The following is a 25058-nucleotide window of genomic DNA, read 5'->3' as shown; positions in this document are numbered from 1 at the left end:
GGTCAAGAATGGGGGCTTGGAACTAAGAGCCTGAAGCTCATTTACCCTCCTTGCCGAGGTAATTGCAACCAGGAAGACTGTCTTAAAAGTCAAAAGCCTCATAGGACACTTGTGTAAGGGCTCAAAGGGAGCACCCATCAAGTATGTTAAGACAAGATTCAAGTCCCATTGAGGCACAATAAAGGGAGTAGGAGGGAATTTATTAGTGAGACCCTTCAAAAATCTTAAAACTACAGGAGATTTGAAAAGAGACGGCTGGTCCGGAAAACATAGAAACGCCGACAAAGCAGAGAGATAACCCTTGACTGTGGCAACAGCAAGCCCTTGCTGCGCCAAAGAGAGAGCAAACTGGAGAATATCAGATAAATGGGCTTTCAAAGGGTCTACAGATTTCTCTCCACACCAGGTGACAAATCTAGACCATCTGTATGAATAAATGGACTTAGTGGAGACACGTCTAGCTGAAAGAATGACATCCACCACATCGTGTGGGAGAGAAAAGGAGTTCAGGTTGCCCCGTTCAATCTCCAGGCATGAAGGTGTAATGTCTGGAGGTGGGGGTGTAGAACCTGCCCCTCCATCTGAGAGAGGAGGTCTGCCCTGTGAGGGAGACGGAGCAGCGGGTGAGAGGAGAGGTGGAGAAGATCTGTGTACCACACCCTTCTTGGCCAATCCGGGGCGACCAATATGACTTGGGCCTGGTCTTGGCGAATCTTCCTCAGAACCCGAGGAATCAAAGGTATGGGAGGAAACGCGTAAAGGAGTTGTCTTCCCCAACTCAACTGAAACGCATCCCCCAAGGCTCCTTGCATCGGATACTGGAGACTGCAAAAAGACGGGCAGTGAGCATTCTCGTGAGTGGCAAACAGGTCCACCCGAGGAGTTTCCCACATCTGAAAGCTGTAGTGAACTACCTCTGGACTGAGAACGTCCGCACGAACGTTAAGAACCCCGGCCAGATGATTTGCCATTAGACAAATCTGATGGTCCTGAACCCAGGACCAGAGTCGCAGAGCCTCCCTGCTGAGACACTGCGACCCCACTCCTCCCTGCTTGTTGATATACCACATCGCGGTCGTGTTGTCCGTCAGGACTTGGACTGACCGACCGCGAAGGGAAGGGAGGAAGGCCTTGAGCGCCAAACGTATCGCCCGCAATTCCAGAAGGTTAATATGAAGCAACCTTTCCTCTGGAGACCAAAGACCCTTGACCTCCAGGTCCCCCAGATGAGCACCCCACCCTAGAGTGGATGCATCCGTTATTACTGTGGTCACCGGAGGAGGCAGATGAAAAGGCTTCCCCTGAGACAGGTTGCCTTCCACGCCCCACCAAGTCAGATCCGCTGCAGCTTCTCTGGAGATCCTCACTGACTCCCTGAGATCTCCGTTGTGCTGATACCACTGCCTGCGGAGGCACCACTGGAGTGCCCTCATGTGCCAGCGTGCATGGTTGACCAACAGAATGCATGAAGCCATCAGACCGAGCAGGCGAAGGACCTTCAGGACTGGAACGACCGTTCCATTGTAAAATAAAGGAATCATTTCCTGAATGTCGCGAATCCTTTGAGGAGGAGGGAATGCACGGCATACAGTTGTGTCCAGTACAGCACCTATTAACAGGATGCGCTGGGAGGGCACCAGGTGAGACTTGGGTACATTTATCGAAAAACCCAACCTGTACAACAACTGGGTTGTCTCTTGCAGAAGTTGGAGCACCCTCTCTGACGACTCTGCTTTGATCAGCCAGTCGTCCAAATAGGGGAATACTGGAATCCCTGACCTTCTGAGATGTGCTGCCACCACCGCCATCACCTTGGTAAAGAATCGAGGCACAGTAGTAATTCCAAAAGGCAGGACCTCAAACTGAAAGTGTTGCGACCCCACCGTAAAACGGAGATACTTCCTGTGCGACTTCAGGATTGGGATGTGAAAATACGCATCCTGCAAGTCGAGCGACACCATCCAGTCTTCTTCCAGCAGCGCTTGAAGAACCTGAGCAAGGGTGAGCATCTTGAATTTCTCTTGTTTTAGATAGAGATTCAAGATCCTGAGATCCAGGATTGGACGAAGTCTGCCATCCTTCTTGGGAATCGGGAAATACCGGGAGTAGCATCCCTGACCCCTTTCCTGCTCTGGGACCACCTCTATCGCACCCTTTCTTAATAGAGTCTGTACTTCCTCCTGTAGAAGCAACAGATGTTCCTCCGTGCAATAACCTTGGCAAGGAGGGTAATTGGGAGGAAATTCCCGAAAGGGAAGGGCATACCCATTTTCTACGAGATTGAGAACCCAAAGATCTGATGTAACCGATTCCCAATCCCGTAGAAAGTGGGTAAGCCGACCCCTCACCGGACCCGCATGATCCTGAATGGCGGATCTAGGGCTGCTTTTCTGTGGCTGGGGGGTTGGAGGAGGTGAAGGAGGAAGAGGCCTGACGTCCACGAGGACGAGCTCTTTGCTTTCCCCTGTAAGATCTGTACAAGGGATTCTGCTGCTGCTGTTTTTGTTGCTGCTGCTGACCTTGTCGATAATTGCGAAAGGAAGAGCGACCAAAACCTCTGAATCTCCTGGCCGAAGAACCCCTGATCTGGAGTCCTAAGGATTTGTCAGTAGCTCTACTGTCCTTAAACCTCTCTAAGGCAGTATCGGCCTTTTTGCCAAAGAGACCAACACCATCGAATGGCAGATCCAATAAAGCTGCTTGAACATCTGCGGAAAAGTCAGATGATTTTAACCAAGCTGATCTTCTCGTGGCAACCGCAGTGCCCATGATGCGAGCCACGGAATCAGCAGTGTCCAATCCGCTGTGTATTACTTGGTGTGCCGCTGCTTGAGCGTCAGACAAAACTTCCTCAAAATCACCCCTACTTCCATCAGGGATCTTAGGGGCCAAAGAACGCAATGAATCCATAAGTGCATGCACATATCTCCCCATAAGACAAGTGGCATTAGTGGACTTCAATGCCATACTTGCCGAGGAGAAAGTCTTTTTGACCACCTGATCCTGCTTCTTAGCCTCCTTATCCCCAGGTACTTGGGGAAACGCACTCAAAGACTTCTTTGAACATGCCCCCTGAATGACCAGGCTCTCAGGAGAAGGATGAGATGTTAAAAAGGCAGGGTCTTCTGGTGCAACCCTGTATCGTCTTGCCACACTTTTGGAAACAGCCGGAGCAGTTAGAGGCTTTTTCCACACCTCCATAATGGGCTCTGTTAAAGTCTCATTAAACGGAAGCAACGGTTCCACCACCGAACTAGGAGAGTGTAGGACCTCAGTAAGAAGATTAGACTTAAATTCAACTGTTGGCAAAGTCAAATTAAGAAGTACCACAGCCTTCCTCATTACCACAAGATAAGGCTGGACGTCCTTGGAAGGCACATCAGAACCTGATGGTAACTCCCATTCCGGGGAAAAATCCAGGCCACTAGCATCTGCTAGGACTTCAAAGCAGTCTTCTTCTAGCTCACATTCCTCCACATCAGGACGAGAGTCAATATATCTCTGCTCCTCCAAAAGGCGTTGTACCTCCCTCCTGGACCTCTCCTTAACACGCCTCTCCACTGGATCCACCAACGACTCCGATGGAGCCGGAACAGACGTCGGTACTGAATCCGATGGTCCAGTGGGTTGTACTCGAGGTCGACCTGGAGCGGGCGACGCCGGGACCGGCGTCGACGACCTCGGCGGGGCCATGTATTGCCGTGGCGGCGTCGGGCAGGCATAAACGGCATAAATGGAGCCGGGGCATCGGAGCGTGGTACCCCCAAATTGAAGGCCAGTGGACCCATGGGACCCGAAGGTGCTCCAGAGGGGTACCAAGCCCTCGAAAAGATGCCATACATAGCGTTCAGAAACGCTGATGGGTCTTGGCCTGGGGCAGGAAAAGGTGTCTGAACACACTCAGGCTGGACTTGAGGTGGGAACGAATCCGGCTCCTCCACAGACACAGATTCCCCTTCCACCGGAACTTCTTCTTCCTCTCGGGCCGTGGACGGCGCCGGATACGGATTGGAAGCCGGAGCCGGCGACTGCACCTGCGACTCCGAAGGCGAAGCCTCACCTTCCTGATTCGAAGCTTCCTGCGGAGGGATCACCTTCGATCGAACCTTCTTAGGCGACTTCGATCAAGACCGACTCCTTTCCCGAGTGACGTCGGGACTCATGTCTCCTCTTCTTATGCTTCTTTCTTGACTTCGAAGCATGATCCGTAGAGGACTTCGAGGTCGACCCCTCTCGAGATCTGGATCTTGACTTCGACCTCGCCCTTCTCGAACGAGACCGTGAAGACTTCCTACCTTTGTCAGCCTTCAACTTCGCCACCAAGAGCTTGGTTTCTCTTTCTCACAGGGCCTTCGGGTTCATCTTTCGACAAGATGAACAATCATCCACATCATGGTCAGAGCTTAAGCACCATAAACAGTCCTCGTTCGGGTCCGTGATGGACATCATTTTCCTGCATTCCCTGCAGGGCTTGAAGCCAGTCTTCCTTAACGACATCGTCACGAAACAAAGAAGCAGAAAGACTAAGGAAATACCAACAAAGTCACTAGAAAGCTACCAAGATTCCCCAAAACCGTTAGCGTCGACGACGTGGAAAAAAGGGAACTGATGTCATCACGCCGGCGTTGGCCTATTATGGGCGTCGGTGACGTCAGTGGAGTCGATGTCCAAGTCCATGTCGGCGCGAAGCTACGAAAAGAATTTCCGAATGTTGCTGACGCAAGGGGGATATTCACAAGGTGAGGAATCCACTGGCAGATATATCTATCAGAATTAAACAGTTGTAGGTTTTTGTAATACTAATAGTAAATTAAACTTACCTTAAAAGTTGACTGACTATGAGGAAGTGATGATGTAACTCAGTAAATAAAACCTAAGTAAAGGTGCTGTCAACGTTTTGGGAGGGAAATAAATGTTAGATGAACCGAAGAGGGAGAAGTGAAGGTATGACTTTGTATGTGTATAGCAAACTTCAGGTTGGTTACTTTTAAGTAATAGCAGAGGAGAAGACTCTAGTTCTTTATAAGCAGCCGAAAAGCAAAAGCAATTAAAAAGTGTGCCCATTTGCTTCCAACCAGGGGACAGAATTCAGGCATAGTCACTCGTTTGACTAAATTTAGGAACCTACTCCTCCATCAGTAACAAATGGGTCCTTAAAGAAGGACAAAAAGGAGGGCCAGTAAGAAAAAATAGGGTAATATGTTTTCATTTTATCTTGTTATCTTTTGGAAGGTTTTCATAAAGAACTGCTAACCACACATTTGGGGCCTGAGAACACTGTGGGGGAAGAGCTATATAGAAGGGCCCGGCTTCAGTAGCTTTGTAATATAGCTGCAAGAAAACATATTAGTGGCGCAGGATGTTATAGAAGTGTAGGTGCATATAGGAGGGCATTTCAGTAGCTTTATAATATATGTGCTAGAATACGCAGTGGGAAGCCATCTGTTCTGAGGTACTATGGACAGTGTGTAGAGATAGCCCCATTCAAAAATTACCACCAAGGCGAAGGCAAAGTCTTGATAGCTTCAGTACTGAGTGCTTTTGTGAAGAAGCAGGTCAGCCTTACGCATGTGACTGGGCGGGGCAGTTTCAAATAGAGAAGAACTAACAAGGAAAGGGTATGGTTATCCTAATGTACAGAATCAGTGAGTCTTTAAGGATCTCTTGATTTTGAGGTAGTAATTTTCCAGACTCAGCGGGAGTGGAAGAGCATTCCGTAGATAGGAGTCTTGGATTCAAAGAGATTGATAGAAGTGTCTTCTGTACCCGAATGGTTGAGAAAACAAGGGCCAGTAGGAATACCTCAGGCTGGTCATATGGTAAGGAACACACATATATTTCAGGCAGTTTGGTGCACAGCCATGAAGTGTCTTGTGCAAGTGCCTTGAAGCATGCTCTTTCTTTTACTTGTAGACAGTGAAGGGTTGTAAGCGCTAGTGTTACGAGGTAATGCCATTTCAAACCAAACAGAAGGTGGCTGCATAGTTCTGAATTGACAGCAAGAAAAAGTGGGGGACCCAATAAACCCTTGGAGGCTTGGGTAATATATCTATTGATGGGTAACTGTGCCTACATGGGATTTGTGTCAAATGGGAAAATAAACCACTCATTTCCTCAGTGATTTATTTTCCCATAGTAATTGATGTCTGTATCGATCAGGCTCATTTTTCCATTTATGTATCTGTTTGGAATAGATGCCTACACTAATGACCCGGAGGTATACGTTTTAGCATATCATCTGTGAACCTCGGTCATTGTGTATTGTTCTAGTATTTTTACCCTTTCTAGTTCACATTAAAAAAAGTTTGTATCTTGAAAAACTCACACCCGTCCAAAGAGTATCTCTGGTACATTTATTGTGATTTAAATGAACTGATTGAACTTTTGATTGCTTAACTGCAAGTTACTGGCTGGTACTAACTAATATTGCTGTAACATTTCAAATTGTTCAACTGTGTACATTGAAACAAATCCCTTGTAAGCAGTTAGTTCTGAATTGAAGCAGTTTTGATGGAGATGGAGTTGGGAGACCAGTGTATTACCTATTGCAAAGCTCAACATGACCATTGCAAAGATTATGGTCATTTAATTAGGGCAATAGAGCATGGGCAAGGCTCTTTTCAGCAAAAATAAATAGCAGAATGCAGGGAGATCATTTTTATCTGCAGGGGTGAAGGTGTTATTAAGAGCTCACACTTGAAAATCACACCAAATTTATACGTATCTTGTCTACCGGGGTTGGTAGAGCGTTACATCCACTGGTCAGGATAGAGGGAACTCTTTTTTGAGGGGAAAACACAGGGTGAGAGAAATTTTGTGTCCGTCAAAGTCCAATCATAGCGCTGATATATTTCACACCTTCACCCGGATCAAGATTTCTACCTTTGGATTTACTCTTTTTTATGGAGCTCAAAATCCTCCAGGATGGTAAGTTTGAAGCTGTCTCAGACTAAATTACTACAAAAACAAACTCCTTTGACATGAGCCCTGCTGACGTTCCAGAGGAATTGGCAGTCCAAAAAATATACTTTGTCCCAGGTTTTCAGAGTTTCTGAAGCAGCTGCTCTTGACCACTTCGGAGGCTCCAAAGACCCTAGGGACAGCCCTTTGAGGCAAGGACTAACTTCACCACAGGCTACCAGCAGGGTCCAGTACAGTTCCACCTGCTACTTGTCAGCTTGGCACTTTAAGAAAAAGGTCTCCTGCAGCTTACTGCATCCCTGTAGCCACACAGAAGATCAGCCAACTGGTCCCTTGAGTCCACTTCTTAGCTCAAGTGAGCGCTTATCCAGCCATTCAGGTCTCCACACAGGCCTCAAACAGCAGGTCCAGTCCTTTTCTGGCCTCCCACATATCCAGAGAGTGTTCTCATTAGTTCTGGGTGAGGTGCCACTTCTGTAGAATTAATTAGCCAGTGATCCTGTGGGTGGGGGTGAGTCGTGGTCACTCTCTAACCAATGAGGGATACAATTCCAAGGGCAAACCTTCCCACTTTTGCAACACACCAAGCTTGCCATACTGCAAACTATCCTACAGGGAACTATCCTGAGGCAAATTGAACATAGCAGAATATTTCCACCCCTGAAGAGAGATTGTGTACCTGCCAGAGGTGTGGTTAGTGAAATAAGCAGTCCTTTCATCTTCAGCTACACTAAACTAGTTTTGTGACCAGTTTCCCTCCACTAGCCAGTTGACACGCTGGTGACAGATGGCCTAAGGAAGAAAAGGATTTCCTCCCATTGGTCTCCCTGTACATTTAACGATGGTCTCTTTCAAGTTAATGGCAGTTCTTGATCCTCCTAATCTGTCATTACTGGAATTAGAGGAGTCCCGTTGCTCACCCATTGGTCGCCCAAATATGCACTGACCACTGTTTTTTATTTCTTATGATCAGTCAGGATGTATTCCTTTCATGAAGTAGCTCAACACCTTGGTTAATTGCTCATGGTGTCCCTGTGCTGCTTATTCTTACTGTCTCATATTACAGCCAATATGCTTTGGACTCTCCAATGAGAGGCACCACCACAGTTTTAACTCCACTTAGATGGCTTTCTGTCCACTCCTTGTGGTCCTAGCCCAATCACGCACTGGGCTCCTCTTGTCCAGCAGCCATGCTGACACCATTTGCAGGTGGATTTGAGGGTGGGTGGCGCCCCAGACTATTTCTATTTTTTCCCAAGCCACATCTTTAGTAACGTCACCTGCTCTGTCAGAAAAAACTACAAACTGTTCCCAGAGTCCTGAATCAGCTCCACCTAAATTATTTTTAACAACTTGTCACCGGATAGTGGTAGTTTCTAGGGCAATGTTTTCATACAAGAATCTAGAGTCACTCAGGTATGACGTAATAGCTTTATTCCACATTAGACCCTCAGGTTACAGTTACAGTCACAGCAGGTATATTGTGTTCGGGCTCTATTTTACCTTCTACAGTAATCAACTCCCAGGCTTCACCAAGAACACGGACCCCAACATTGCATGCATCGTGAAAAAACATGAGCAGCACTAGACACAAACCTCGTGAACATGCTGACAGAAGGCAGGTACAGTGGTGAGCTGGCTGATCACATTCAAATAGGCAGCAGAGATGGCATAAAGGGCACAGCGGTTATACACAGGAAGATTGTCTTCATTGGTCAGGGCTAGTTCCTATAAAACATAACAAAGCAACATATATTGTATTGCAATACACAAAACCAACAAAAAAATCTAACAGTGGACAGATACACGGGCTAAAAACATCCATCAAAATCCACCAAGCAATGCAAACAAAACTAGGAAATAGGAGTTCAATTCGAATCTTATGCAGCATTCTTCCTCAGTTTCATTCAAACCAAAATCTTTACATTCTGTAAAATAGGAAACCACTACGGGGGAAAAACATGGATAGCGACTAATTATTTTATCGAGGATGAAAAAATAAGAGGTTAGGAGCATGGGTACTAAAGGCTGTTAATTTCTATACTATTATCACACACTCTGCACTTCTATACTAGTATCAGTTCCCTCTGTGTCTTTCCAGTGCAAAATATGAATGTAGTTATGGCTTTATGATATATTTTATGAAAAGCAGGACAATGGGCAACAAAGTATACTCAGTCTTCATTAAATACAATCTGAAAATAACTTGTGTGGCATTTGAATCTCATCAATCAAAACTGATATTTGTACAGTTCTATGATAATAGAGCCTCTAACCTATGATTAATGTATACTGGAGGCTAGGTGCCAAATGGGTCAACAGGTTGTGAAACTGGACAATAAGTGTCAAAAATACAAATACAACTTTCAGTTTAGCAGAAAGGTCAATCTCTTAGCTCATCCCAACGTGCACTTCTCTTGGCCTTTGCTTTGATGTATGATGAGATTACTGCAAAAATGTAATCTGTGGACGTTCATGTAATTTTTGTACAGTTTATGTCTCGATCAACCAATTGAATTACATGTGTGTGGAGCTGGGGACTGGAAATGGAGGTACACAAAAATAGAATGGGTACAATAATAGAATACGAATAGAGGTGATATGAATTTTGTCGGATTGTTCAATAATTATTAGTTAATTAGAGTGCCTTGCAACTATCCTGCTACTGATTAAGAGAATATAATTTCTGCTAAGTTTCTACTAAAATATAAATAAACCGTTTAGATAATAATACAAAAGAAATAACAGTGATGTTCCATTGCATGTATTGAATTTATATAGCCCATTTTACTAAATGGATTGAATGTTGGCACTTTCTGACCCCAGTTTGATTGTCCATTTACTTACTAAATAGAAAGTGAGCACAGTCGGTAGTTAAAATCAGGGAGTAAGTAAAACTTCACACAAAGAGAAGGTTAGCACCTTGTGGACATGCGGAGTCTCAAACTAGGAAAGGCAATGAAGGAAGCCATGCCTACAGATGTCATGAAGTACACCAGTTACTGTTCTGCAGAATATTCAAGAGAAGAAAACAAGTTACTTACCTGTAACTTTGGTTCCCCAGTATTGGTAACTTTCATAGATTCCCATGCTTTTGTATCATTCCCCGTCGTCGGAATGGGAGTCTCGGTAACAAAAATACCATAGCTGTAGGTACAAAAGATAAAGGAAAAAGGCCTAGGCCTCATTCCCTTTTGTAGCATATCACCCTCTTTTTGTAAAAGAGACCGCACTTAGACATCAGCCAATCAGAAGTGCCTCACCCCTTAGAACCTTCCTGAAGGAACCTCAGAGCCTCAGATTTTCGTAGCTGTAATTTTCGTAATTTTCACAGGCTACCCTACTTTTTTAACTTCTTTGCCACAGGCTCAAATTCTGAAAGAGGAAAATATTTCAACATTTACTTTTCAGTTGCTCTTGTCTACATTCTGCATATGATACGGTATTTGCACCATTTGGCTGTCATTCTAGTGCCTTCCCCCTTTTCATTTTCATTTTTAGGTTAGAGACTGATCTGATGGTACATGGTATTTTCAAATTGACTTCTCATAAGATCTTCAACATTTTGACCGTGGCATTCCCTTCTAGACCAGTTTATCAGGGATTGAAGCGATTGCATAGAACAAACATGCACTGCCTGCCAGAGCTGCCTTGTTACCCCCCTAAACAAGCTCTTAAGGTCACATTTCATGGTATCTATATTCAAAGACCCTGCATCATAGCCAGCAAGCCACACAATCCATTCTGGAGAAGGATCAATTTATTATGCAAAATTACTTGAATTAACTCACTTGCAAAGGGTTGCTTCTCTAGATGAAAAGCCTAGATTCCATAATACCAGCCTCTTATTGACAAAATGACGTAAATGTTCATTATCTTAATTCATTTCGTACAGACCTCACCACTGGGGCAGCGGGATGCTATCCATTTTCACAAAGGAGGGATTTACAGCAACTATGTAGAACCCAAACACAGCAACTAAACTCATTCTTCTGTAAAGTCACTCAAAATGTGAACTTAGGATGTACCAAGCAGTGCACTTTAATGCCTGAAGAAACGTGTTCTTCCAATTTAATCCTTTAAGGTGCTATTGATGTATTAGTCCTCTTATGAATAAAACCTGATTCATTCATCTAGAAAAAGTAATTGCTGTGAGTTTTTTACCCATTCAAAGGTGTAAAACTCTGAATCATGCGGTCTATGCCTGCACAGCTTCTACCAGTTTTTACGTGGCAGAAGTCATGTCAGGAAAAACCTGTTGTTTGCCATAATTAGCGCATTACATTAAATTATGATTTGGTTGCAAACACTGATTTACAACGGTCCATAATGAGGCCTTACATGAGAATGGTGGCTGGGTAAAAAGAACTTTGCTAGAAACAGCACAGCTGGATTATTATTGCACCTTGGTTGTTTTTCTATCTGTCTTTTGAAAAAATATAGCCAACCTCACTTAGGCAGCTGGGGATAGCACCTTCCGCTTCAAACCTCCAGATAGTGTTCGATATCATACACATAGCAACCGCATGCTAAGATCACATAGTGCTAGGGACCTTCAAGCATCCCATTGCCTTGTAACTTCTGAGATGGAGGGTATCCCTAAAAGAAGGAGGATTCAGCTTTGCACAAGACTCCCATGCCTATAAAGCACATAGCTCCTCCAAAGCTGTAGAGCCCCACATATCATGTCAAAGATATTTGTATTCCTAACTCCTCGAGCAGCTCCTCAGTTGTCATACTTTTTTTAGCCTTGGCGCAAACATGAGGCGACTTCCTCAGTTTGAGGTATGGTTCTGAGCTGCACTGGCCCTCATTGACTCAACTCATACTTAGATTACCTACAAAGTTTACAATGATTGGGGGCTCTGCAAAGATCAGCAAGTTCCTTCGTCTTTGCATTTATTTTCACTACCAACCATATCGATTTGGTTCAGACTGATGCAGTGAAACTTCTCATATATGCTGAGAGCTCATTTTGAGCTCGAAAAAAATCTGTAGTTGATATCAGCAACATAAAGTTACTGCTCTCTGCTGGATCCCGGGAAACTTTTTAAAATGAAATCTAATGACTGAAACGGACAAACTTACCGCTAGGGCGAATGCCTGACAATCACCTGGATGCAGATCAGGCCCTAAACCAGAACAATTCTACAGTCTCCAAAAGCAATATTTTCCAGCTGAAGCAAATAATGCAGATTCTCACTTCTTGATCACAAATGGAGCCTCTGTACTGGTAGTGACCACTTCACAACTTATGGAATAACCATGTCATATTTACGGTGCACTACCGATCCCTTAGCTGTCAACTATGGCCGGTCAGTCCCATGCTTTGAGACTGATCTGACAGAAAGCAGATTGTAGTGTTTAAACTTAAGCTGATTTGACAAAAAGAAGATTGTAGTGTTTAAACTTATCAAAGGACTTTGGGGTTGTTTGACAGACCTCCAAAATGAATCATAAAACACAGCAATCCCCCACCGTCCAGAAAAATAATAACTGTGGGGACAGGGGGAGCAGGATAAGATATGTAAAACAATAGGAATTCCTTGCTTTGATATTTTGCACTAAGTCAGAGAATTGTACAAAAAAAATATCACAAAACAATTCCTCCACAAACCCCATTTCCCAGTCGTACCTGCACTGCTAATACCAGTCTTATGAGGTCCACCACCACCTCCTCGTTGGCCAGTTCTATGCTGATCATAGCCAGCATTCCGTAAATGGCCTCATAATGTGGATGAATGTTGGTCCTCTCGTTACAACTCAAGTAAATGTGCCGATACAACTGCTGAGAATGCTGCACGAGAAAGACAAGAATTTAGATGAACAAGACATTAAATGGGGAAAACGTAAAATGATGCAACCATCTATTTATGTTTTTTATTACAATACATCTTCATTCACGCAATGAACAGAGGAGAGGAGTTGGCCTAACGGCTAAGGCGCTCGACCTCGGACCTGGGGATCTGGGTTCGTGTCTCGGTAACGACGCCAAAATCTCCTGTGATTCAGGGCAAATCACTTAATCTCCCCGTGCCTAAAATGAAAGTGTGTCCTCATGTAACGTAACTGGAAAAATATGTAAAGCGCTCTGATACCTGATTCGGTTCGGGTCTAGTTCGCGCTATATAAAACTCTAAAAAAAAAAAAAAATACCTAAAGACAGAACTTTGTCATAAGCATGAGGAAATTCTCACATTCACTACAACTGTGTTACAATTGAGCGGCACGGTGCAACATGTTACGCCTTTATACAAAAGGTCAGTGTCTCTTCTTGCAACAAGCAATATTTATGAACTGGTTGTGACTGCTAGTGACAACCATTTACTTTCAATTCAGACTAGAAGAGTTTTCTGCATTGGTTCTTCAGTAGACTAATATGTTGGGAATCAGCCTCGGATTGGTAACGTGGGCATTCGGGCAATGCCCGAGGGGCCGGTGTCTGAGTCCCTGCTGTGGGCTACTTTTTTGAGCAGCCTGTGGCCGATTTGGACGGTGTCTTTATTTTCCGAATCCAGCCAGAGGCCCAGTGGGTGTCTGAGTGGCCTTTCTTCAGGCTGATGGGCGCTCATTACCACTCCCCGCCACCAACACCGCCGGTCCCCCACCCCGGTTTAGCAACAGGCAGAGGTGTCACTCCCTTTTCTCACTGGCCGGCCCATTAATGTATGCACATCCTGAGCGGGGCAGGGGGCCTCAGTAGAAGTGGCCTCACTTCTTTTCAGGTGTGTTTTGTTTCACTAGTGTAAACTAATGCGTGCATTTTTTTAAGCCCCCCTTTTTAATGTAATTACACTGAATCAGTGATTTGAGGAAAGGCATTATGCAAATTGGGGCCTATTATTTTTGTGTGCCTGGGCCGATTTTCAATCCCAATCCGACCCTGTTGGGAATTATTCCTCGATTGGCTTAGTGAACATCTCCGAAAATATTTTTACAAACACTAAAGGCTTCCAAAGACATTGAGATCAGATCATCAACCTACTCGACTTTCCTCAGAGGATTCAACTAGTGCAATCTTCCAGCGAACCATCAACCTTTCAGACACACAACAAGTACAAAACACTTAACTGTAAACGCTGCATCTACATACAATGTAGCAGATGCAGTCTGCCTGCTTGGGTCTATTATTCTAAAGTAGACCTGCTCAACTCTGTAGCAGGTGTCCATGGCTGTAAATCCCAATACAGAGCAGTGTTCTATCAAGTAGCTTCTAAGGTTAATTGTTCTTGTTTGACTCCGGTACATTTCAATAAGTATGGCTGAGCTGTTCGAATGTTGTGACTGCTGCAGAAAGATGGCTGCTCGGGATGTCAATGCTATTTGGTACTGTTTAACAAACTATGAACCACATGCATCAAAAAAAAAAAACGGATGCAAACGGGCAGATTCTCAGAATCTGCCGCTTTGCGACCGGTATTTTTGCATTTGGGATGCATCATCCCAAATACAAAAATCGCAATTCAAGTATTGCAAAAATAGAAATTACTTAATTGCAACTCCCTAAATGCATTGCAAGACGAAATCGCAAAATAGCGATTTCGCAAATAGGGGTAGCAGATTACAATTAATTTGAACTTGATGGTAATTTACAAATACCTGGTTACACACACATGCCCTTCGGGCATATGTGTGCGCAACATGTATTCACATAACAATTTCAGGGGTGCAACAGCGTGTCGTTTTGACACTCTTGAAATTGCATGCGCAATTTGCGAGTACCTATTGGGTACTTGCAAATTGCGCATGCAATTCCCATTCATTCCTATGGGCCAGTAGGCCCATAGGAATGAATGGGAAGCCATTCCTTAATTGAGAGTCACAATTTGCGAGTCACAATTAAGGAATATTTAGGAATCCCTATTTTTTTAGCGATTCCTACATGCACAGGCTTTTGCGATTCCATAATTGTGATTCCTTAATATTCTCAATTAAGGAATCGCAAAAGTCTACCTTGATGCATGTGTCTCTAAGCCTAAAACTAGTGGTGTAGGGAATAGGCAGCGAAAGGGTATTCTGGCATTCCCCAGGAAAAGCATTTTGTTCAAAATGAGGATACTAAAGCAAGGGTTATGGTGAAAGACTACTATAACGTTTTGATGTATGTTTTCTCCCGCTATTTTATTTCTACACAAGCACATAGCAGGGGTAGAATATAACTTCCAACTGAAGGAAAATAAACTATGATTGGCAGAGCTGTCTAGAACCCTCATGCAGACAAATCCAAAAAGCAAATGGAGCCTTATATTACTAAATTTGTTCAATATCGAAATACCTACGTTACAGCTCCATGTCTCCAAATGACAGAGCAAAATAGAATGGAAGTGGATGTTTTGACTCTGGGAAGCGTGATCACATTAGGCACATTCTGTACCAGAATAGCAGTGGATTCTCGAAACAGGAAAAAAGGAATGCTTATATAGCGGGCAGGCAAGGAGGATACTCCAAACTGATGCTCTTAATTGAAGGCGTCAGAATCAGGGCACTGTTGAAGGAGTTAAACAGGCAGGCAGAGAGGATGTAGTTGCAACGGACTCCTGCAGGAGGGGTGGTGACCTCATTTGGCACTGAAGAAAGTCAAAATGGGGAAGGAAGAGAAGAATCCCTACTAGGGACCATGGTAAGGGGAAACAACACTTACCTGGTGTCCCAGAGTCTCCAGTCAAACAAGATGCCACTATACCAAGAGACTAGAGGAGGGCGCCAGTTTGCTGATAAGGGGGGCTGATTGAGAGAAAGGGGAAAAGAGCACTCAACCTATAGGAAAATGGGAGAATCCCAAAGACCGCTTCCTATGAGGACCAACCTATAGGCAGAGGGATGGCTGCAAATTACTATCAGCACCACCAGCTTTGACCCATGTAAATTGAAGAAGAGATCGTGAGCTGAAGTGCAACTGGAATAGAGGGAATGACTGCTTCTTTCTCTGTTCTCAGAGGAGGAGTTCAAAAGGTCTAACAAGGGCAGAGAGGACACCTTCTTACAATCTAGCCTGGCTCAATGACCCAGAATTAAACAAATAGGAGGTTCGCCTGTAGTTTATAGCAGGGAGGGCTGTCAATGACCCAGAAAACATTCCGAAGAAATATGGGGACTATAATTCTGAATGAGGATCAAACTTTAGCTGGATGATAAATGAGTTGTATATAAGCTCAGAATCAATCCCTTTCCTGAGCAGGCGGTCCTCGCTATACGCTTCATCTATGACAATAATTATAGCTATAAGGAAGTTAATGCAATAGGTAATGTTCTTTATTAAGTTTTACATGAAATGCATCTTCCGGTAACAATTGTGTGGCATAGTGCAATTTCCATAAACTGAATTCTCATTGAAAGCTGTATTATGCAGGAATGCCAGTCAGTGGATGCACCAGAGAAGGTTTTGTGTCTCTTGGTGTCTTCAGGAAAAAAACCTACTAGCAGAAGCCATTTTTCTTTAACCTTCCTTCAAACTGGGTGGCAGGAAAGTGGAAATCATAACAATTACATCCATCCATTTGAGAGGTAAAGTAAAATAACTTTTTAGTTGCAAGGACAGATAGAACTTGATCAGCAACCTAGCACGTCATACCTTTTTCATGAAGAGAGTATCTTGGCGGGAACACTTGTCGACCTTCAGCTTCAGAACTGATATGTCGCTAATTGTACTAAACACAAAAAAAGAGAGGGGGTGGTTTAAACATGTTGACTCATTCTTTCTGATGTACGACATTGTCTCTTGTCTCTAACGCACAACTCTATTTTCCTTTGCATTAACACATTTTCTGCACAATGAAGCAAATCTCAAGAAAGTCCAGAGTGTCCCTGGAAAGACACTTCACGCATATGGCCATTGTCTTGATGTTACCCGAAACCACCTTCATCAAAAGCCTCTACAGCAGAGAGCTCATGTGCTTTCGATAGAGGGAATTTTTCTGCACTGAAGATAGTTGGACCTAAAAAGTCTGAATGGGGAGGTTGCTGATATTTCTTACCCCATCCACTAAGTGTCTTGGTACCAGCACATTAAGAGCATGATGATTTATTTTCCAATTCCTCTGTATATTCAGAAAGGATGTACTGGACCATTGGACGGCTGGATCATGGAAATTAACTGCCATTATTATACAAACACGATTTTAACAGTAGATAATAGGTGGGTAACACTCAATGATATACCACCTAGTACTGTATCATGTATAGGATTCTCTCAGTGTGAGCCTTATAACATATAGTACAATGCTTTATTCACATATATTGCCTTAATAGATCTTTGAGCCACATAAGCCCATGGAGCAACAATGTTCATCACAAATCACCATTCAATTAATTTGACTCATTGACAAGCAGAAAACATTTTGCACTAAAGTAATATTATTTTCCAAAGACCAGTGTTTATGGATCTCAATGTAGACAAAGAAGAAGAAGAGCTAAGTTGCTGGAAGGAGAAAACAATGTCAACAACTCAAATCTAATGAAGCAATACCTGATGGTTGAGAATTTGTGCCTGTTTCCATGGCGATCCATAAGGCTGATGAGGATCTCCAAGACAAAGAGGCGGATCTCACCATCTTCCATGAGTGACACACAGAGCAGCGGGTCAAGGAAGGAGCTGGGCAGGGCTGAAAGCAAATTATTGCACTGAAATCCTATTGAGACCTGCAGGTTTTGTAAGGTGGAAGAAGAAGGCATCAAATGAGGTATGCATGCAAATATAACAAATATGGAAATACACTGAGCAGTTTAGATGACAATGTAGTAATTTATACCATAAAATCTGAAAGAATTGCACAGGGTTAAACAAATAAACATTATATTTCAAAGTAGAAAACAATCTGTGCAGTTTCATAATATTATTGCGATAGGTTACAAATGCAGTGTATACGCAATCCTACAGCCAGTGTATAAACAAGCTGCGACTCCATGCTCCTGTAATCTGGCAGGGCTGCAGGTCACTTTGAGGCTATTTTTAATTCCACTACCATTTCCATAAGGGAATTCAAAGAAATATCATTTAGTGCCGCCTTGTCACAGTAGTGAGCACTGATTGAAAGGGACATCGATTTATTGATTGATTAAAATGCTGGACACGTTATTTCATTGGTATTCTTTTGATATAACAAATGTAAGCTATATCAAGATATTTCAATTCACAGATCCAAACAGTACTTTGAGGAAAAATGCTGCTAAACAATATAACCTTGACTCTGACAGGGGATGCGCTTGAGCTGTACAACACTGACAGTTACCTACTCATTGAGACGTTTGTGAGGTACATCTATACATCTAGATTGCCTTGCAAGCGAAATATGTTGGTAGAGAGTTCTTTTTTATGTCTTATACTGGCTAAAAAGGGACAATGTATTATGTGTAGCAAGAAGTCCACTCTTCCCAAGTATGTGTTATTACTTCCGCGTGGTCTTCCTTTAAGGAGGAAACCTATTGGAGTACAAAATCCAGGCTAGTCACAGCAGCTCCATCTATCAAATACCCTTTACATATCAGACTCCACATATGTATTTTGCATATTCAATGACAAGGTTGTGAAGTGTAGGGTAGTGAAAAACTAGCTGTTAACATTGTGCCATCTTATGGATTTGTAGGGCTCCGAGCAAGACATTTTTTAACTTTTTGCTCAGAAACTTTACATTTATTGCACAAGTTACTACTTGTGTAACGATATATCTGTAAGAGACCGTTCTCCCTTCCTCATTATTCTCTTTGCCTCATCTTTCTTTCTATTCCTGTCTTTTCATTTCCCCCTCTCTACATCAACACTCTCTCTGCTTTACATCTCTCTAAACTTCTTTCATTACCCCACCTTTCTAACCATCTACACCTGTATCTCTCTTTAACTTACCTTACTCTTTCTACCTCGCCTCTCAATATATCCCACCCATCTATTTATATATAAATTGTTACATATAACACATAACATAAAAGTCAATATTATTTGGCATCATGAGGGCTTGAGGTAACTGAAAATGGATATCTGAAAGAGACACGTTAGTATTAGATTCCTTACCTTAGAATATCCCCAGGCGTCAGACTGGATCCGGAAATGTTTGCGTAGCAGTACCCTTGCGCGTCGGTAGGCGTCGTCTGCGGCTCCGCGTCCGTCGTCGGCGTCGTGGGCGCCGTGATGACCTCGTCGGAGTACTTAGACGCCGCCTCCGCGTGCTGACGTCAGTTCTTAGACACAGCTTTTCCGCGCCAGAAACGCAGAGCCATGTTAAAAACCAACACTGGTGCCATTGAAACTAGGGCCCTGAAGGGGACAACCCTAACCCTAGATATTGGTTTGCAGAACGGGGAGGATGGGTGGGTCGGTAAGGAATCTAATACTAACTAATGTCTCTTACAGATATATCGTTACACAAGTAGTAACTTGTGCATCTGAAAGAGACACGTTAGTATTAGATTCCTTACCTTAGAATAGATACCCCAGCAATACCAACCCCGGTGGTGGGTCTGCGAACCAATAATCACACCAGAAAGTCCTGGAGGACGGAACGGCCAAAGAAGCCATCCCTCCGGACTTGGCTGTCCAGGCAGTAGTGTCTCGCAAACGTGTGCAGCAATGCCCACGTAGCTGCCTGACAGATGTCTTGTAAGGGCACACCTCTGCCCAGGGCAGTGGTGGTCGCCGTCACTCGGGTAGAATGAGCCCGCAGTCCTACCGGGGGCTCCTTCCTAGCCAAGGAGTAGCAAGCCTGGATACACAGGATGATCCACCGGGAGATGGTCCTCTTGTGCACCGCTTTCCCCTTCTTAGCGCCCACGTAACCAACAAAGAGTTGGTCATCCACCCGGAACTGGAGTGTGCGATCCAAATAGAATGAGAGCGTACGTTTTGGGTCCAGACGGTGGAGCCGCTCTTCCTCTTTAGAGGGATGCGGTGGCGGGAAGAAGGTTGGCAAGGTGATAGACTGCCCGATGTGAAAGGCCGTGACAACCTTGGGCAGGAAAGAAGGTTTGGTACGAAGCACCACTTTGTCCGGATGGACAGAAGGAAAGGTGGAGTATAAGAAAGAGCCTGGAGCTCACTCACTCTCCTGGCAGAGGTGATGGCAACCAGGAAAGCAGTCTTCAACGTCAGAAGGCGAAGAGGACAGTTGTGAAGTGGCTCAAAGGGAGCGCACATCAGGAATGTTAAAACCAGGTTCAAGTCCCACTGAGGCATCACAAACGGAACAGGAGGAAACGTGTGAGTGATGCCCTTAAGAAATCTGTTAACAATAGGGGACTTGAACAAAGAAGGCTGATCAGGTAGCCTGAGAAAGGCTGAAAGGGCAGAAAGGTAGCCCTTGATAGTGCCCAGAGCAGAGCCCTGCTGGGCAAGAGAAAGAAGGAAGAGAAGAACCTAAGAAAGAGGGGCAGAAAGTGGATCCACAGCCTTTGCTGTGCACCATGCCACAAATCTGTTCCACCTGCAGGCGTATACCGACTTTGTGGAGGGACGCCTGGCTGCCAGAATGATGTTACAGACTTCAGGAGGCAAGTCAAATGGCCTCAACTGTCGCCGCTCAATCTCCAAGCATGGAGGTGGAGACTGGACAGGTTCGGGTGGAGGACCGTCCCCTGCTGCTGCGACAGAAGGTCCTCCTGAAGAGGCAGACGAACCGGGGGATCGACTGACATACTGAGTAGCTCTGGATACCAGTACCTTCGTGCCCAGTCCGGAGCCACAAGGATGACTTGGGCCCGGTCGCGCTTGATCTTCTTCAGCACTCTGGGCAGAAGTGGTATAGGCGGAAAGGCGTACAACAGACCGCAACTCCACTCGCGACGAAAAGCGAGTGCCGCCTTGGAAATTCCAACGCGCAGAACTGATGACATTGCGCGTTCTCTGCGGTGGCGAATAGATCTAACCAAGGCTCTCCCCATTGCTGAAAGAGGCCTTGCGCCACGTCCGAGTTCAGACGCCATTCGTGATCCATCATGCACCGACGGCTGAGCTCGTCCGCCCTGGCGTTCAGAGAACCTGCCAGGTGTTGAGCCACCAGGGTCACGCCCTGGCGTTCCAGCCATTGCCAAAGGCGAAGAGCCTCTTGACAAAGGATCCACGACCCCACCCCGCCTTGTTTGTTGCAGTACCACATGGCGGTGGTGTTGTCCGTGAACACCTGCACTACACTCCCCCGGACAGAGGGGAGGAATGCCTTCAGCGCTAGACGAATCGCCCTGAGCTCCAACAGGTTGATGTGGAGCCGGGTCTCCGCCGGAGACCAGAGGCCTCTGATCTCCGCCTCTCCCATGTGGGCTCCCCAGCCCTGGAGGGACGCGTCCGTCACAACTATGTGCTCCGGTTGGGGAAGGGAGAGGGATCTTCCGCTGACCCAATCGCGGTCCGTAAGCCACCACTGCAGCTGTCTCGCAGTGCCCTCCGAGATCAGGACGTGGTCGGATAGGTTGCCCTGATGCTGGGCCCACTGAAACTTCAGGTCCCACTGCAGAGCCCGCATCCGCCACCTGGCGTGATGCACCAGTAGGATGCAGGAGGCCATCAGCCCCAGAAGCCGCAGCGTCAACCTGACCGAAACCCGGGATAACGGCTGAAAGATGGGAATCAAAGCCTGAATATCCCGGACCCGCTGTTCGGGCGGATAAACCCGAAACCTTGCCGAGTCCAGAACCGCTCCGATGAAGAGGAGCTTCTGAGAGGGACACAGGTGTGACTTCGGCACATTGATGGAGAACCCCAGCTGGTGCAGGAGGTCTGCCGTCGTCTGGAGGTGGCTGACGACTGTCTGGGGCGAGCACGCCTTCAACAACCAGTCGTCGAGGTAGGGGAAGACTGAAACCCCCAACCTGCGCAGATGAGCTGCGACCACCGCCATCACCTTCGTGAACACCTGTGGGGCGCTGGTAAGGCCGAAGGGGAGCACGGTAAACTGAAAGTGCTCGTGGCCCACCATGAACCGCAGGTAGCGCCGGTGGGCAGGCAGAACGGGGATATGAAAATAAGCGTCCTGCAAGTCCAACGCTACCATCCAGTCTCCTGGGTCCAGGGCAGCCAGGACCTGAGCCAGTGTCAGCATCTTGAACTTCTCCTTCCGGAGGAAGCCGTTGACGTCCCGTAGGTCCAAGATAGGGCGTAGGCCCCCTTTGCCCTTCTTGGGTACCAGAAAGTAGTGGGAGTAGCAACCACACCCTACTTCTGGCCCAGGAACGCGCTCGATGGCCCCCTTGGCCAAGAGGGCCGTAACTTCCTCCCGGAGAAGTTGCAAGTGATCCCCCGATACACGGTGGTTCTGCGGTGGCATGGCTGGAAGAGTCGCCTCGAAGGGGAGGGAGTAGCCCCTTCGGACGATTTGCAGCACCCACCTGTCCGACGTGACAGTGCGCCAGTAAGTGGTGATGGCGAACCCTGCCTCCCACTGGCGTCACATGGGCCTGAAAGCACGGACTAGGAGGGTTTAGAGGCGGATGCTGCGGGGGAAGGTGTGGACTGACCTCGCCGCTGCCCCCGACCACCAGGACGGCGGTTCCCACGGCCGCCACCGCGTTGGGTATTGCCCTGCGGTGCGTGGCTGGCGGCACGTGTGGGCGCACCCCTTCCGTGGCCACGAAAGGAGTGATAGGCAGCCGATTGCTGGCGCTGGCCCGAGAGGCCTAAGGACTTGGCCGTAGCCCTGGAGTCCTTAAAACGCTCAAGCGCATGGTCTGCCTTGTCGCCAAAGAGGCGACGGCCATCGAACGGCATGTCCATAAGCGTGCTCTGGACATCTGCCGAGAAGTTGGCGGACCTCAGCCAGGCGTGGCGTCTGACCGCCACCGTCGTTGCCATCGCTCTACCCAGCGAGTCAGTGGTATCCAGCCCACACCGGATGGAATATTTGGCTGCATCCCGGCCCTCCACAAGGGCTTGGCCGAGTTTGGCCCGTACCTCCAACGGACACTCTGGCAGCACTTCCGCGACCTTATCCCACACAGAGTGGGTGTAACGTCCCAAGAGGCAGGCGGTGTTGGAAGACTGCAGGCCGAGGCTAATAGAGGAGAAGATCTTCTTCCCATACTGGTCATACCTCTTGGATTCCCGGTCCGGGGGTGCGGACGGGAATGCGGTCTGGGAATTGGAGGCCTGGATGACCAGGCTCTCGGGGGTAGGGTGGGAGGACAGAAAACATGGGTCGCCCAGGGCCGGGCGGTGGCGTCTGGCCACGTTCCTATCTACGGGCGAACCCGTAGCGGGCTTGGACCAAGTGCCCAGCAGAAAGTCGGTCAAGGCCTCATTAAAAGGCAGCAGAGGCTCGGCCGAGCTTGACTGCGGTTTAAGGACCTCAGTGAGGAGGTTAGTCCTCACGGCCGCGACGGGGAGCTCAAGGCCCAACGCCTTGGCAGCCCTCATCAGCACCACACCATATGTTGCCCCCTCCTCCGAAGCCACGGTAGGAGGGGAGACAAACCCAGTGTCTGGAGAGGTGTCCAGGCCACTGGCCTCCCCAAGGTCTCCTGTCCAGTCCTCACGAGACTGACACTCTCTGGTCAGAGGGTCCTCAGACCCCTCACAGTCCTCTCCTTCACCCATCTCAGGAAATTCAGGGTCCTCAACCAATGGTGCCTGTTCATAAAAGTGAAAATCACCCAACGGCGTCTGGAGCGGCGCCCAACGGGGCCGTCCCGACGGCTGAACAGGAACGGAAGGAGGACCGGGGTCGGCGCCGCCCGAGGACGGCACCGGAGGCGACACCTGAGGGTCCGACGCCAGGGAGGTCGTCAGATCCACCGGCGACGAACCAGATCCCGAAGGAGGACCAGCGGCGTCCCGCGGCGCCGGGCCCGAAGGCGCCGGCGGAACAACTGGACCCCTCGGCGCCGGGCCCGAAGGCGCCGGCGGCGTCGGGATAACAGGGACCTGCGGCACCGGGCCCGAAGGCATCGGCGGCGTCGGGGCCGAAGCACCCGACGGCGTCGGGGCCGGAGCCGCCGACCCGCTAGGGCTCCCAGACGGGTCCGCTGGGCCCTGAGGCGCCGCGGAGCCCGTCGGAGGAGAGAGTTTCCTCATGGCCATGAGGAAGCGCTCGACCTCCTCCGGCGACGCGTTGAGCCCAGGGACCGTAGGGTATGGGGCTGGACGCGGCGCCCGCGACTCCGACGGAGCCGCGTGGGCGGTGTCACCCGAACCCCCGGCCGCATCGCGCGAGCGTCGGGGGGAGTCCGAGGAGCGATGACGCCGCTTGGACTTCTTGCACCTCTTACCTGACGACGACTTTGACCCGGAGGAGTGCGGCCTACTCTCGGAGCTGTGGTGGCTCCGGGCCCGCGACCTGTCCCTCGACCTCCCATGGGATCGGGACCTCTCACGGCGCGGGGCCGACTGCCGGAGTTCGAGGCGCCTACGGGACCGCTCCCGCCTGGCTTTCGAAGAGAGGGCCCGGCAGTGGGAGCAGGCCGTGTCGTCGTGGTCGACGCCCAAACACGACAAACAGACGCGGTGAGGATCCGTGACCGACATCAGCCGGTCGCAATCGTCACAAGGTTTGAAGCCGGGCATCCCTATCGGCACCTTTTCGGAGTCGAGAGACTTCGAAATAGTAATCAAAAAGGATCAAAAAAGTTTAGTCAAAATTGACTAGGGTTACTGCTTTTTCCAGATCTGCGCTTGCTGGCGCGGAAAAAAGAACTGACGTCAGCACGCGGAGGCGGCGTCTAAGTACTCCGACGACGTCATCACGGCGCCCACGACGCCGACGACGGACGCGGAGCCGCAGACGACGCCTACCGACGCGCAAGGGTACTGCTACGCAAAAATTTCCGGATCCAGTCTGACGACTGGGGATATTCTAAGGTAAGGAATCTAATACTAACGTGTCTCTTTCAGATATCCATTTTCAGTTACCTCAAGCCCTCATGATGCCAAATAATATTGACTTTTATGTTATGTGTTATATGTAACAATTTATATATAAATAGATGGGTGGGATATATTGAGAGGCGAGGTAGAAAGAGTAAGGTAAGTTAAAGAGAGATACAGGTGTAGATGGTTAGAAAGGTGGGGTAATGAAAGAAGTTTAGAGAGATGTAAAGCAGAGAGAGTGTTGATGTAGAGAGGGGGAAATGAAAAGACAGGAATAGAAAGAAAGGTGAGGCAAAGAGAATAATGAGGAAGGGAGAACGGTAGAGCAAAAGGGGCAGTGCTTAATCGGAGCCAGTAA

General features: G+C 47.2%; 1 protein-coding gene across 2 annotated transcripts in view; it reads right to left on the bottom strand.

Annotated features, from left to right (window-relative positions):
• EFR3B (EFR3 homolog B) overlaps positions 1 to 25058 on the bottom strand; it is a 614353-nt gene that overhangs the window by 108705 nt on the left and 480590 nt on the right. For both annotated transcript variants that reach the window (XM_078649934.1, XM_078649935.1), the window contains exons 13-16: positions 17387 to 17559; positions 16493 to 16568; positions 12557 to 12718; positions 8518 to 8649 (exon numbers count right to left, since the gene is read on the bottom strand). In XM_078649934.1, coding sequence (XP_078506060.1) covers positions 8518 to 8649; positions 12557 to 12718; positions 16493 to 16568; positions 17387 to 17559 — 543 coding nt within the window. The remainder of the gene's footprint in view (positions 1 to 8517; positions 8650 to 12556; positions 12719 to 16492; positions 16569 to 17386; positions 17560 to 25058) is intronic.

This window comes from Lissotriton helveticus, chromosome 6, assembly GCF_964261635.1.
Source record: "Lissotriton helveticus chromosome 6, aLisHel1.1, whole genome shotgun sequence".
NCBI classification, from domain to species: Eukaryota; Metazoa; Chordata; class Amphibia; order Caudata; family Salamandridae; genus Lissotriton; species Lissotriton helveticus.
Note: the sequence above shows the minus strand (reverse complement) of the source record. Positions and strands in the feature narration are given on the sequence as shown.